Source organism: Aquarana catesbeiana, linkage group LG07 (assembly GCF_042186555.1).
Source record: "Aquarana catesbeiana isolate 2022-GZ linkage group LG07, ASM4218655v1, whole genome shotgun sequence".
Lineage (NCBI taxonomy): Eukaryota > Metazoa > Chordata > Amphibia > Anura > Ranidae > Aquarana > Aquarana catesbeiana.
In genome coordinates, this window is record NC_133330.1 from 67,150,529 (window position 1) to 67,167,027 (window position 16,499).

The window sequence follows — 16,499 nt, forward strand, 5'->3', positions numbered from 1 at the left end:
CTAGCTTACAAAGTATGCATTCCCACTTTAAGGATCGTTAACATTTTTAGATTATCTGTAGCAGCACAACTTAAAAACAGGTTTCATGTAGGTATTTTGGATGAGTTTGAGAAATACTTTAGTAAACTAATAAATGTTTGTATGCATTGATCTTAGCATTCGTTATGAATGTATGACTGTGGATCCAAGATTATTGAGATTTTCTCTGAGGCTTCACTGCTTTAAACTGATGACAGTGGGGACAGCTGATCCATTCAGTGTCCAGTGGCTCAGTGTTTTCTCTTTTGTAATGCCAATTGGCACTATACCTCTTAACTGTCTCTCCTATATGATAGGTGACAGAGGACAACAAGGACACAATATGCTGATGTAAATGTGTCACTTTTCTCACTTTGTATGTGTCCTATTAATAACAACTGACATAGCAGATATTCTTCAGTTTTTTGGAGCAAAATCATGAATTCTCAGGATCCGATACTTACCTTACAGAGGATCAGTATACACGGGAACATAGATGACCTTTTCTGTAGAATCCCAAATTAGATTGGCTTAAAGTGGTTCCAAAGGCAGAAGGTTTTTTATTTTAATGCATTCTATGCATTAAGATAAAAAACCTTATGTGTGCAGCAATCCGCCTCTCAATCCAGCGATGTTGCATGAGAGACTCGGCTGTCAATGACTATCCCTCCTGATTGGCTGAGTGGGTGCCATTGGCTCCCACTGCTATCAATCAAAGTCAGTGAGCCAATGAGGAGTGAGGAGAGAGAGGGGGTGGGGCCAAGCCATGTCTCTATGTCTCAATGGACACACAGAGCAGCAGCTTGGCTTGGGTGCCCCCATAGCAAGCTGCTTGCTATGGAGGCACTTGGCAGGAGAGAGGGGCCAGGAGCGCTGGCGAGGGACCTGAGAAGAGGAGGATCAGGCTGGGTTCACACTTGTGGGATGTGGGAACGCTGCGAATCCACTGCGGATTCTCACATCGCACCAGACTCACGCGGCAGTTCATACTGCCATATGCAAACTGCTGGGAGTGTCAATACAATATTAATAACACCCCCATATCAGCTTGCATATCGCACTGCGAACTGACAGTTAAGACATGAATCGGATCGCATGGGTGTTCATTCTGCTGCAGACCAAAAAAATGTTCCTGTGTGAGTTTGGTCCAAATGCGATGCAATATCAGCCATACTATCTGTATGGCTGAAATCACATCGCACGGACATCGCATGTGATTTACACTGCAGTGCGGTGCGAATCACATCCAATCTAACAGAGCGCAGAAGTGTAAACCGGGACTCAGAGAGCAGGTAAGTATAACATGTTTATTATTTTTAAACAAGAAATAAGAAGACTTTGGTATCACTTTAGGCTGGGTTCACACCTAATGCCGATGGGCTCACAGCAGGGGTCTTGTGCATCCTGGTTCACCATTTCAGGTCCTATTTCAGCCCGAATTTTGGGCTGGATTCTGACCTGAAACGGCCCAAAAGACGCACAGCGCTCCTGTGCAAATTCTCACTGGAACCGCATTTGAGATATGTGAACCGGCTCAATTTTTTTCATCAGCTGTGACTCATTGTGGAGATTTCCATTCACGTCCTGCCCCACAGCCAAAATAGGAAGTGAGAGGAAATCCCGGCAAATTAAGGAAATTCCTTGGGGTCCCTCAGGTCACCGGAACTAATGTCCCGATTGGATGATTTTCCCTCTGTTACTTTTCTGGGGACGACCAAGAATTTGGTATTTTCTTTTACTTTCACTTTCAAAGTTAATGCCGCCCTAACAGGGGCACAGCCAGCAATAAAAATCTAGTAGGTGTTCCAATCCATCTTCACTTTATCCACAACTAAAAAAAAATGCTTAACATTTAGTTATACTTTTATTTACTGTATAGCAACTGTTCATCAAGGATTCTGATTATACTGTCTGCATAAATATATCAACTAGAGGGGGAATCCAAAGCTCTGTATATAAATTAGCAACATAAACATAGAGGATTGCAAGCAAGTAAAATATGAAAGCCACATCAAAAAAAATTTCAGGTACACTTTATAATAGTGACTCATTTGTTGCTTTACTAAAGGAATATATGCTGTCTACTTCTCTGAGGGTAGGTTCACACTTGTGGTTAGGGGGGGTGGTGAAAGCACACAGCTGAGCTGCATTTTTAAGCCACTGCTGCAAAGGCAGTAAAGTACAACCAATGTGCTGAACAAAACCCATTCAAACAAATCGGGCCACTCTGCAACCGCCCTGCAACCATGTGCAATTCACAGCGGTGCAGGTTTTTAGGGGTTAAAACAGTCACTGAGGAGGAGACATAGCACTTCTTCACCACCTGTTAAACGCCTTTTAAATTTTTCTTGCACAAAATAAAGCTTTCAAAGGATAAGTTCACTTTTTGTAACATGTTACATGTTACACCCATATTCAGGGTATAACACGTTACAATTCCACTGGCTCCCCATTGTGACAGGCGATGGGGGATCTTCTCCCCCCTGCTCTGTGTCACACTCTGCAAAGAACGTGGTTGTACGGGGCTCTATCCACCCTGCCACGTCATTCATTCAGAGATCCGTGAATAGAAAACTACAAGGTCCGGCTGTCGGCTTGTAGTACTCAATGAACCACCACAGCATTGTTGAGCACTGTGGTAGTTCACTGATGTTTCCTGTTAGTGTGTAACTGCTTGGCCGTAGGATAAGCTTACACAGAGAGCCTGCAAAAGCTCTGCATTGCACCCACAATATGCTGATCGTGGGTGCAGCGCTTTCCAGGCTCCCAATAGAAAAAATAAAAATAAATGCACATTTTTTTTACCTGCAAAAAGATTTTTTTTTTTTAAAGTGAACTTATCCTTTAACTACTTAAGGACTGAGCCTCTTTTTGAGATCTGTTGTTTACAAGTTAAAATATTTTTTTTTTTGCTAGAAAATTACCTATGCCCTGTACACACGGTCGGACATTGATTGGACATTCCGACAACAAAATCCATGGATTTTTTCCGATGGATGTTGGCTCAAACTTGTCTTGCATACACATGGTCACACAAAGTTATCGGAAAATCTGATCGTTCTGAACGCAGTGACGTAAAACACGTACGTCGGGACTATAAACGGGGCAGTAGCCAATAGTTTTCGTCTCTTAATTTATTCTGAGCATGCGTGGCACTTTGTCCGTTGGATTTGTCTACACACGATCGGAATTTAAAGGATCGGATTTTGTTGTCGGAAAATTTTATAGCCTGCTCTCAAACTTTGTGTGTCGGAAATTCCGATGGAAAAAGTCCGATGGAGCCTACACACGGTCGGAATTTCCGACAACAAGCTCCGATCGCACATATTCCGTCGGAAAGTCCGACCGTGTGTACGGGGCACTAGAATCCACAAACATTATATATATATATATATATATATATATATATATATATATATATATATATATACACATTTCAGACACCCTAGAGAATAAAATGGCGGTCGTTGCAATACTTTATGTCCCACCGTATTTGCGCAGCGGTCTTACAAACGCAATTTTTTGGGGAAAAAAATACAAAATAAGAAAACAGTAAAGTTAGCCCAATTTTTTTTTTTATATTGTGAAAGATACCAGTAAATTGATACCTAACATGTCACACTTCAAAATTGCACCCGCTCGTGGAATGGCGACAAACTTTGACGCTTAAAAATTTCCGTAGACGACGTTTAAAAAAATCTACAGGTTGCCAGTTTTGAGTTACAGAGGAGTTCTTTTGCTAGAATTATTGCTCTCATTCTAACTATTGCGGCGATACTTCACATGTGTGGTTTGAACACCGTTTTCATATGCGGGCGCGACTTAGATATACAATTGCTTCTGCGCGCGAGCTCGGCAGCACAGGGCGCTTTACATTTTTTTCCTTATTTATTTTATTTTTTATTTTTACACTGTCCATTAAAAAAAAAATGGGGTCACTTTTACTCCTATTACAAGGAATGTAAACATCCCTTGTAATGGAAAAAAAGCAAGATAGGACCTCTTTAATGTGCGATCTGGGGTCAAAAAGACCTCAGATCTCACATTTACACTTAAATGAAAAATTCAATAAAAAAAAATTTCCCCTTTAACCACTTCAGCCCCGGAAGGATTTACCCCCTTAATGAGCAGGCCATTTTGTGCGATACGGCACTGTGTCAATTTAACTGACAATTGAACGGTTGTGCGACGTTGTACCCAAACAAAATTGACATCCTTTTTTTCCCACAAATAGAGCTTTCTTTTGGTGGTATTTGATCACCTCTCCGGTTTTTATTTTTTGCACTATAAACAAAGAGTCAAACATTTTGAAGACATTTTTTTTTTTTTACTTTTTGCTATAATACATATCCCAAAAAAAATATATAAAAAAATGTATTCATCAGTTTAGGCCGATATGTATTCTTCTACATATTTTTGGTAAAAAAAATCACAATAAGCGTATATTGATTGGTTTGCACAAAAGTTATAGCGTCTACAAAATAGGGGATAGAATTATGGCATTTTGATTATTTTTATTTGTTTTACTAGTAATGGCGGAGATCTGCGATTTTTAGTGGGAGTGCGACATGGATTGCAGTGGACACTTTTGACACTTTTTGAGGTCATTGACATTTATACAGCGATCAGTGCTATAAATAGCCACTGATTACTGTGTAAATGTCACTGGCAGGGAAGGGGCTAACACTAGGGGGCAATGAAAGGGGTTAAATGTGTTCCCTAGGTGTGTTCTAACTGTAGGGGGGATGGGCTGCCAGGGACATGACAGAGATCACTGTTCCCGATCACTGGGAACAGTAGATCCCTGTCATGTCACCTGTCAGAACGGGGAATCGCCTTGTTTACAAAGGCAGTTCCCTGTTCTGCCTCTGTAATAGGCGATCGCAGGTCGCTGGCAAACATCAAGTCCGCCCGACCAACTGGCACGCTTCTGCGGCGTGCTGTGGGAGCGTGCTCGCTATCGCTCCTGCGTGAGCCGCCGTATAGCTACGGTGATTTGCACAGGAGAGCCGGCCTGCCGCGTTATAATAATGGCGGCTGGTCGGCAAGTGGTTAAGACCATTGAGTGGAAGTGACGTTTGACGTGGCTTCCGTCATCCAATGGTATGGAGCCAAGTGGGGACCATCATTCCCTCACTCGACATCCAGCCTCGGAGAGGAAAGGACCCGATCGTCTCCATCACTACCGAAGACTCCAGTAAGCGGCGGAGACCACCGGGGAGCGGCAGGAGGGCACCTCTCCCGTCACCGATAAAATTCCACCAATCAAAGTGGCCCTTTACCATGTGAACAACTATCAGCCAATGACAGCTGATCACACAATGTAAACAGAAGCTGGTTATCGGCTTTTTTTTCCCTCGCGCTAACAGTGTGAGAAGAAAAGAATAAAGCCGATAACTGGCTTTTGCTAAAGGGACATCAGACCCAACATTTGCCCACAAGTGCTGCTAATCAGTGCCCACTAGTGCCATCTACCAGTGCCCACCAGTACCACCTATCAGTGCCCATCAGTGCTGCCAATCAGTGCCCATCAGTGCCTTATCATCAGTGTCACCTATCAATGCCGCCTACCAGTGCCTAACAGTGTCTATCAGTGTCATCTATCAGTACTGCCTATCAGTGCTGCCTAACAGTGCCTATCAGTGCCCATCAGTGCCACCTATCAGTGCAGCCTCATCAGTGCCTCCTGATCAGTGCCCACCAGTGCGTTTCATCAGTGCCCATCAGTCCCACCTCAGTGAACATTAATATAGGAGAAAAATTACCTGTTTGGAAAATTTTATAACAAACTATGAAAAAACTTTTTTTTTTTTCAAAATTTTCGGTCGTTTTTCGTTTGTTTAACAAAAAATAAGAAAACCCAGTGGTGATTAAATACCACCAAAAGAAAGCTCTGTTTGTGTGAAAAAAAATATTAAAAATGTCATATGAGTACAGTGCTGCATGACCGTGCAATAGTCATTCAAAGTATGACAGCGCTGAAAGCTGAAAATTGGCCTGGGCGGGAAGGGGGTGAAAGTGCCCAGTAGGCAAGTGGTTAAAGTGAACGCAACTTCATCTCATTCACTAAGCTAAGTGATAATTAATTTTCAAACTGAACCTGCTCTATGCCTTTTAGCAAATCGACCCCACTATGTGTACCTACTGGGAATATACTATATTTTCCCATACATTCACACAGATGGTGCCTAGAAGGGATATTCTGCGTTATGTGTGAACACTGTACAGAAATGAGATGGAAGTTTTGCCGTGAACTTGTGGTAGAAGATGAGTAGCAGTCCGGCAGACCACTCCAGCTGTAGACATTCGAAGAGATTATAAGAAGGAAGTGGGAGGATGGAGAACCAGATAAAAGACACATGGAGCAAACGAATATGAGAACGTGTTAGGGGAAACATTATTTTTCTTGTAATAAAAATGCATTTTAATAATTTGTTGCTCAAAAATATGACCTGAAATCCATATTTTATGGTCGACAGAAAAGGAGGTTTTAGTTCATCACACGTAGCACCCTTAGAGCTCAACAATAATGTCTAGAGTCCAAGTGAAAGAGATACAATACGGACAATCCCACTAATATCCGCCTCACCACTGTAATAACATTACTGGTCTCCCGATGTAGGCTGGAGCCCTTCAGTCAGACAACAATGGCAAGATTAATACATCTGCCACTAATGATGATCCCATGTTGTGTGGGATTTCAGAAATGTTTCTCAGCAGAATGAGTCAATTAGACAATAAAACAAATGTGGATTTGACACCCCGAGGAAATATGGCAAAGAAGTCAATAACTTGTCTGCTGCAAAGTGCTCTCCCTCTGGTTGGGAATTAACTTGGAAAACATTCATAAATGGACTAAACAAATGTGGAAGATTTGAAATTCAGATTGTTATTACCTCCCCTAACCTGATGTCGGAATAAAACCAGAGAGACAAGTTTAAACGTTGGAAATAAATCTTTCAAGAAAAAAAAGAAAAAAGTTACATCTGAAAGCAATTGAAACAAACAAGATGATGTTCTAGTGATGTGCAATCAAGCTGAAAATATAACTCTGGAATGGCTGGGTTGCATTTTGTCAAGTTGAGCTTGGAATCTTGAATAATGAGCTCAGTACAGTTGGTTCTGTACCTTATTTGCTGAAAATAACTGTCTGTCAGATTGGGAAAGTTTTGTTTCAGCTGAAATTGGCTACAGCACCATAGAAGTACCTGTGCAATGAGTTTTATAAATGCTCCGCCTTCCCTTGGAGGTCATAAACCCTAAGAGCCCTTTCACACTGGTGCACTTAAAAACGCAGCATGTGCTTAGCAAAAATGCATATTGCGTTTTTAAGATGTTTTCAATGCGTTTTTGGTGCATTTCTGGATTCCTCTCCCCCAGAATGCACCTGTAAAACTTGGACTTGTGACTCAAAGAACAGACCAAAAACGCAATGTGGGTGTGTTTTTAATGCACGTTTAGTGTGTTCCCTATCTACTTCAATACAGGACACTTACACCCCCTTCCTGCCCAAGCCAATTTTCAGCTTTCAGCGCTGTCTCTGTTTAAATGACAATTGCGCGGCCGTGCTACACTGTACCCAAACAGAATTTTTATCATTTTGTTCCCACAAATAGAACTTTCTTTTGGTGGTATTTGATGACCTCTGCGGTTATTTTTTGCTAAACAAATAAATAAGACCTAAAATAAAAAAAAAAAAAAAAGTTTTTCTTTTGTTTCTGTTATAAAATTTTGTAAATAAGTAAGTTATTTCCTTCACTGATGGGCACTGATAAGGCGGCACCAATGAGATGGCACCAATGAGGTGGCACTAATGGGCACTGATGGGCACTGATGATGGGCACTGACAAGCGGCATTGATGGGCAATAGTAGGTGGCACTGATGGGTGGCACTGATATGCAGCACTGATGGGTATTGATAGGCGGCACTGATGGGCACTCATGGGTGGCACTGGTGGGTACTGAAAGGCTGCACTGATGGGTACTTATGGGTGGCACTGATAGGTGGCACTACTGAGCACTGATAGGCGGCACTGCTGGACACTGCTGGGCACTGATACGTGGCACTGATGGGCACTGATATGCGGCAATGATAGATGGCATTGGTAAGCATCACTGATGGCACTGGCAGGCATTGGGGATGGGCACTGATTGGCAGCTGCCTGGGCACTGATTGGCATTTTCCTGGTGGTCTAGGGTGACATACCTGGAGGTCCAGTGTGGTGGCATCCCTGGTGGTCCTGGTGGCATCCTGGTGGTCCTGGGTGGGCATCCGAGGGGGGGCTGCGCTGGTAAACAATCAGCACAGACCCCCCCTGTCAGGAGAGCAGCCGATCAGCTCTTCTCTACTCGCGTCTGTCAGACGCGAGTGAGGATAACCCAATCAACGGCTCTTTCTGTTTATATCATGATCAGCGGTGCTTGGACGCGGCTGATCACGTGGTAAAGAGCCTCAGTCAGAGGCTCTTTACTGAGATCGGTGTAACGGTGTGTCAGACTGACACACCGCAACAACGATCGCCGTGATGCATGCCCCCACAGGCGCGCAAGAGCGGTCGTTCTGGAGGACCATCATAAGACATCCACCCACAATGAGAGCCGTGCCGCCCCGCCGTCATTTGACGGCCAGCGGGCGGGAAGAGGTTAAAGACATCGATAAGAGGTGTGTTTTTGGTATACTTTTGCCAAGCGCAAGATGAAGATGAAGCATGCAAGACTTTTCTGAACTTTTTGTGAACAGTAACATAGGATTTAAAGGGGAATAATTTTCATGCGCTTTTGCCGCACTGGAAAGGTGTGTTTTAGCGCGGCAAAAGTGCACCATTGTGAAAGGGCCCTAACATTGAACGTCACTTATTTTCTCCCTTTTGGTCTGTTTAAAGTGGAACTTCACTGTATCTGAGCACCACAAACTGAAAACGCTATGCATGCAGGAGGGTGTGCTTATCTGAGAAAACCCCTCCTCCCCTCCTCCAGATGAAAGAAAAGAAAATGCCCATGAAGACTCATGGGGTGTATGACAATATTTTAACCTAGGCCAGAAACCAGGAAGCAACTGAAGAAATGTAAAAAATGTTTAAAAGAATTAAATATAATATACATTCCTATCTATTTACTAAGGCTAGCAGCATAAGGATTAAATTAGTTAATGTTGATTGAGAAAGTTTACATCCACTTGACACAATGTTAAATCATTTGTTTCACTTTTTCAAATGCTGCTGCAATACTTTACATAATATACTTCTCCCTTTTCCCGTGAACTATTGCTTTGTATCTTTGTATCTTTATTAGCAGGTGCCTCCAGCGCTGGTCATGGCTCCTTTCCCTTGTTGATTTACTAAAACTGGAGAGTACAAAATCTGGTGCAGCTGTGCATGATGGCCAATCAGCTTCTAACCTCAGCTTTTTCAATTAAAAGAGAAGTATGGGATTTTTTTTTATCCCAGATTTATACTTACCTATTTGGATGCAGCATCGGTCTGATGCTGCATCTGCCCCCCGCCGCCTCTTCACTGAGAACCGAGCCACTGAACATCGCCGATGGCTCGGTTCTCTCACCTCCCCGAGTGGAGAGCTGCTGCCTGTCAGTCAGCATCTCTCCTGCTCTGCTCCTACACGCTCATTGGAGCACTGAGCTGTGGAGGGGCGGGGAGCGAGCCACTGAGAGGCTGAGACGCCTATCAGTCCAGGCACCTGGCGGATCCAGACTTCCGAAGTCGGGATGACGCGGTGTCTGGACTGATCCTGGTGACGTCAGCAGAGAGTGGACTTCAGACAGATCTCTGCTGAAAACTGGTCACAGGAGTGCAAAACTAATTACACTCCTGTGACTCTTAGGAGCCCAGCTCAGGCTGGACTTTTCCTTTAAGCTTTGAAAAAAAAACTTGGAAGCTGACTGGTTTCTATGCAGAGCTTCATCAGATTTTGCACTCTCCAGTTTTATTCAATCAGTTCCTGTGTGTTTTGTACATATCGTTGCCAATAAATAAGGGCCTAAATGACTACTAAATGAAGCTCCAGCTCCAATGGCTGGATTAGGTTTGGGTGGAAGACAGCATTGGACTGGTGCCACTGCAGGCTGCCTAGCGGCAGATTACTGTGTGGAGGGTATAGAGGGAATTGCTTTCAATGGGTTATATCCTAATTGTAGGTGGTAGATGATAGACTCTGTTGGAGTCTAGGGCTGCTGCCTTTCTGACAACAACAGTGGGGCGATACTGTAGGGAAGACTTGGGTGAGTGGAGAGGAGCACCCGCTATCCAATAAAAGTCTCACTTGATGATTTTTATAGTTTATTGAAGATAAAAATATATAAGTAGAGCCAACGCGTTTCAGGGGAATTGCATTCCCCTTCTTCGGGGCTGTATTTCTTGGAGAATGGTTAGACTCTGAGAGGGTTAAGTATATTTGATTAGCAGCTCTGCAGTATCCCGGGATTGTAAAGCAGAGACAGCCATGGCTGGATTAGGAGAGATTGTATAGAGGATAACAGACCGAGAGGAGGCTCAAACCCTTCCTCACTACACTCAAAATTAAGTTGAGTGGAGCTCCATTTTAATATTAATGTATACATTTATCTTACATATATATAGATACAAATTGCTTACAATGTATGCAAAACATGTAAGATTATTGTTTCCTACAGAATTAGTGTGCCCCCACTTTCTGGCATTAGGGTGGCTCCATTCCCTTGCAGGGTGCTATGGGGGCCTCCTTTGTATGCACATTTCTGTCTGGTACTAGAGCTGAATATACGTTACTACACTGTGTATGTAAACACAAAAACAGTCCCATGGCAAGCTGTTGTTCTTAGAAAGCTCCGCGAGGTTGCTCTGAGGGAGAGTGGTGGGGTTTCCACAAAGATTTGAGGGAGCTAACCTGACCAAATTCACTCAGCAATGGTTACTTATCACAACAGGCAGAGATAATCTTTCACTACTGTGGTAGAACACGTACACCAGGTCCCCGCCAGACCCCTTCCTCCTGGCAATCGGCCATCCATCCATGATCCATATGCTTACCAAAATACAAGGACAAAGAACTTAAAGAGGAACTTCACTCTCTCAATCAACATGGGCTATTTTCAATCCTTATGCTGCTAGCATTAAAAAATGGATAGAACAGTATATCATATTTACTTGTTTTAAACTTTTTTTTTTTTTTACATTTCTTCAGTTACTGCCTGGTTTCCATGCCTAGGAAAATTACATCATATATCCCAGGAGTCTTTAGTAGGGGAGGAGGGGAGGAGGGGAGGAGGGGCTTTCTCAGCTAAGCACACCCTCACCTGTCTGCTTGCCTGAGCTAAGGGCACATGAATTACAGGAAGTAAATGCAACATGAATCATCTACACTTACTCAAAATGGCCACAGCCAGAAATGCTAGGGGGGGTGTTTTTCAAAGTGATTTTTCGACAACATAGAGCATGGTGACATGGATGGATGGGGAGTTTGCTTTGAATATTAAAAAAAAATTAAATATAATTTTTGATTTGTGGTGCTCAGATGAAGTGTAATTCCACTTTAATCCTTCTAAGGCCTGTGACACTGGTGATCCTCATTCTCAATAGCTCAAAAATCATACTCTTTCACGAGTTTTACTCTACAGTCCAGGAAAGGAGAGCCAGATTTTTGTAAGTATGGCTCCATGCACACTAGCTTAAAAAAATGCCAGTGCTCTCGGTAGAAAAAACACTAATTTTGAGTGTTTTTGTACTAACATTTAGAAGCGTTTAGCATTTTTTTACTGCCAGAAAAATGCTCTCAAAAATGCAAAACAGAAGAGTTTTTTTTCTGCCTCTAAATGCTGACCTTAAAAAACTCCCCTAGACTACCTAATGTGCATAGATACATAGGATAACATTAGTTGCTTCTAATGTCCTCTAGGAGCAGCATTTTTTTAAGCTAGTGTGCATGGAGCCTTAAGAAATGCTTGCAACCATGGCAGGGAGTGGGCAGGAGGGGTGTTTTCCCTGGCCACTGTGGTATTATGTGAGGTGGGAGGGCATGATGAGGAGATTGGATGGAGGGATATGGTGCTGGGAGGGGGAATTTAGGTGGAGGTGGCAGAGGGTATGAGTTGTTCCCCCTAGGAGGGGAAATTTGGGGAGGTGTGCTAGAAGTAGTGATTTGGGGGGATTTGTGTTGGGAGGGAGGATGGGTAAAGAGGATTTGTGCTAGGACGGGGGAATTCGAGGGTTTGTTTTAGAAAGGGTACAGGGGCGGGGGGGGGTTTGTGCTATTAGGGGTGATTGGGGGGGGGTATTTTTCCTAGGAGGGGAAATTTGGGGGGGATTTGTGCTAGGAGGAGGGGATGTGGAGTGGTGGAGAGGATTTGTGCTTGGAGGGGAAATTTAAGGGCTAAAGGTTTTGTGCTAGGAGGTGGAAAGTTTATTGGGGTTTTTTTTTGGGGGGGGGTGGAGGGGGGGTTGTGCTGGGGACATATGGGAAGAGAAAAGATTTGAGCTTAGGGGGGATGGGGGGGCAAATATTTGTGCCAGGAGGGGGATTTCAGTAGGGCGTGGATTTGTACTAGGAGGAAGGGGGGATTTATCTTTAGAGGGTAACCATGCAGATTACTGCTCAATTTTATTTTTGTAAATTTTGCAATTTATCACTTCCCCCCTGGGCTCTAGATAATCTTGTCCAGACACCGCTCGCAACAATGCAAATTTAAATATTCAATGATGTATCCAGCTAAAATACACTTCATAGTAGGTGGTGAAACCCTGTTCTTTGAAATACATGCAGCTGTGTCTGACTGGTTAGACCAGGAGGGGAACCGCCAGCAAGACGTATAAAAACAGATATGATACTTATAGTTCAGACCAAGGAGTCTCCAGTTGATGGCTTCCTTCATTTCTGTTTGATGTTGCATTTAGATCAAACGCTTATAAAGATAGCCTTACCCAACAGGCTCGTTGAAGCTTGCCTAAACCTCAATATGCTCTATTCATTCATATGTCCTCTGATCGATCTCCTTCAACAGTTGGACATGTCCATTCTGGATGATATCTAAAGAAATTTTCTCAATATAACCCCTTTTCGTTTGGGGTAACCCCTTACCACTTCAGTATTCTAAAAGTAAGTTACGCTGAGAAATCTGGAGGCGACTGCATTGCAGATTTAAAAATGTAACTGCTTGACAGCATATATGGTCCAAACCATGTATGGGGGAATGTTTTCTTGGTTGATGACAATGTACTAGTCTAAAAAACTGGCAGCATTTAATATTACTTTACTGCACAAGACAAAGAAGAGATGAAAGTTGACAATTCACGGTAATACTGACCTGTACTGAAAGGGATGGAGTAGACAAAGCTACCAGGAATTTGCTCAGCTGCTCTGCGGTACCACAAGGGAAAGTGGTCAGCATTGTATATACTCTCTCTGTCCTCAGATGTAAGGAAATCTCTTGAAACATAATAGGAGAAATAACAGTCACATTACATATGTGGATAAAGTAAACACTTTCAATGATACGCAGAATGTTTACATTATCTAATGAAGTGGCAAGGAGGGAGATGGAGTTTTATTTCATATTTTTATTTCATATATATATATATATATATATATATATATATATATTTATATATATATATATATATATATATTTTTTTTTTTTTTTTTTTTTTTTTTTTTTTTATGGAATCTTTGCTTTCTATATGATTTGGACAAGGTCCCTATGGATCACCTATGTGTGTGAACACACATCGATTCTATATCATTTCTTCTTTGAAGATAATTTTTTATTGCGTTTGAAAGTATTTGAAGTACTTGTCATGCTTGCTTTTCTGTCTTCCTAAAGCATATCTAAACCATAAAAATGTAATATAGTGCTCAATTACCAGTCCTTAGATGTGGTGGATACTTTCGTTTTCTTTATCTTATGAGTTTCCCGTTTTTTTTACCTATTAATCCTGTGAATAACATACTTGCAGCCCTGGGTGACAGTGCTCAATCACCGTGCTGTATCTATAGAGGGAGCCATGATTATTTCCAAGGCTAGACTTCAAACACGTATGCCTTGGGGTGAAATTAGTAGTTTACACAAGAAAGATAACATTGTTTTTGCTTTCAGTTCATATCTGACCAGAACAAGGTCACATTTGGGTTGACTTACTAAAGGCAAATTGACTGTGCACTTTGCAAAGTGCAGTTGCACACTATAAGTGCAGTTGCTCCAGAGCTTAGTAAATGAGCTAAAGCTTCACTTTGCAAAGAACACCCAATCAGGTGCAAGGAAAATGAAAGAAAACAGCATTTTTGTTTGTACATGACTGGATGATGGAAGTCAGCAGTGCTTCCCCTGATTTAATAAGCTCTGGAGCAACTGCTCTTGAAGAGTGCAACTGCACTTTGCAAAGTGAACAGTCTATTTGCCTTTAGTAAATTAACCCCACTATATCTGGGAAGATCAACATGTATTTTTTATACGTGCTGAAAAATGAAAACTAATGCAGCCACCACATCTAAGGACTGGTAAGCTGCAATACATTACATTTTTGTTCTTGGATTTGGATATTCTTTAACTTCTTTAAATAACTAGAATCCAGATCAATCTCTTCTTTTTGGTCCAGAGTCCCTGGTAAAAATCAATAACAAACCTTATACAGATCTTTAAATATTTATCTCTGTATACAAAAATTCCTCATAAACGCTTATGCCCTGTACACACGATAGGATTTTCCGATGGAAAATGTGTGATAGGACCTTGTTGTCGGAAATTCCGACCGTGTGTAGGCTCCATCACACATTTTCCATCGGAATTTCCGACACACAAAGTTTGAATGCTTGCTATAAAATTTTCCGACAACAAAATCTGTTGTCAGAAATTCCGATCGTGTGTACACAAATCCGACACACAAAGTGCCACGCATGCTCGGAATCAAGCAGAAGAGCAGCACTGGCTATTAAATTTCATTTTTTTCGGCTCGTCGTACGTGTTGTACGTCACCGCGTTCTTGACATTCGGAATTTCCGACCAACTTTGTGTGACCGTGTGTATGCAAGACAAGTTTAAGCCAACATCCGTCGGAAAAAATCCCATGGATTTTGTAGTAGGAAAATCCTATCGTGTGTACAGGGCATTAGAACCCAGTTGGGTGTGAGAACTTGCACCACAATGGAACATGCTGCCACTGTTACATGAGCGCAGGTGCCATTTATTGTTAATGGCACTCCAAACTAATTTCACAAATGCATGTTCATTGCAACCACCAAACTACTTACCACCACAGTATCATGCGGTTTTGTGCAGAACGTTTTTAAGAGTCAAGCCTGTCTTACTTCCTATGCATTTGGTGGGTTATTGAAATAAATGGGCTGTCAAAAAACACGCTTACCCGGAACACACAAAATCACGCATGTTTTGGTGTGAACTGTCCCTTAAAAATCAATACTAGGAGTGCAAACCTTTTTCAAACAGTTTTTTTTATGCTTGAACTAAAACCACAAATATACCATTTAATGTCTAAATAATTACTTCAGTGAGAGGTAATATATTCATAATTAGGATATGAGTAGGTGTTGCCATTGGAGGTATTCTAAGGGATGTATTATTTGAAATATTAAAAACATTAGGCACCTGGACCTTTTAAGGTACCATGGTATACGTGTGATTTTAGTTCAAGCACATATACCAAACTGTTTTATTTTTAAAAATATGTTTATTAAAGTTTTCATACCATACAAGCATTCAATAGAGACATCATCCCACATTAACCTGGTCTAATCGACCATGAAGATACAGAGTAATAAGAAAACCAAGCAGTAGGAGATAGAGTAGCAAAAAAATATATACGCATAACATGGAAATATGTCTATGTATTCGCACCAGTGTATAAGTGAGTTTTCTTGCAAGAAACAGGAGGAGAAAACTAACTAGAGGCTTGAAGGACTCCTAAGGCCCCTTTCATACTGGGGCGGTTTGCAGGCGTTATTGCGCTAAAAATAGCGCCTGCAAACCGACCTAAAACTGCCGCTGCTGTTTCTCCAGTGTGAAAGCCCTCGGGCTGAAGTGGTGCGCTGGCAGGAGAGAAAAAAAACTCCTGCAAACAGCATCTTTGGAGCGGTGAAGGAACGGTGTATTCACCGCTCCTAAACCGCTCCTGCCCATTGAAATCAATGGGGCAGCGTGGCTATACCACGGCTATACCGCGGCTGTAACAGCGCTATGCGAGCAGTTTTAACCCTTTTTCGGTCGTCAGCGGGGGTTAAAACCGCACCGCTAGCGGCCAAATACTGCCGCAAAAACGGCGATAAATCGGCGCTAAAAATAGCGCCGTTTTACCGCCGACACCCCCACCGCCCCAGTGTGAAAGGGGCCTAAGTAAACTAATCATGCACTAAGTCTAACAAAAAAAAAAAATACAAATAAAAAGATAAAGCTGGTCATAATATATGTGTAAACAGAAGATTGAGACAGCCTATCCAGACAGTATCTAAAAAGGCAGGCTGATGAAATCCTGCGTTGCATCAGA

At 42.2% G+C, this 16,499-nt stretch overlaps 1 protein-coding gene across 3 annotated transcripts in view; it reads right to left on the bottom strand.

Annotated features, from left to right (window-relative positions):
- The window catches only part of CACNA2D3 (calcium voltage-gated channel auxiliary subunit alpha2delta 3), a 1,508,837-nt gene that overhangs the window by 362,578 nt on the left and 1,129,760 nt on the right, over window positions 1–16,499 (bottom strand). For all 3 annotated transcript variants that reach the window (XM_073592282.1, XM_073592284.1, XM_073592285.1), the window contains one exon: window positions 13,310–13,431. In XM_073592282.1, the coding sequence (XP_073448383.1) occupies window positions 13,310–13,431 (122 nt within the window). The remainder of the gene's footprint in view (window positions 1–13,309; window positions 13,432–16,499) is intronic.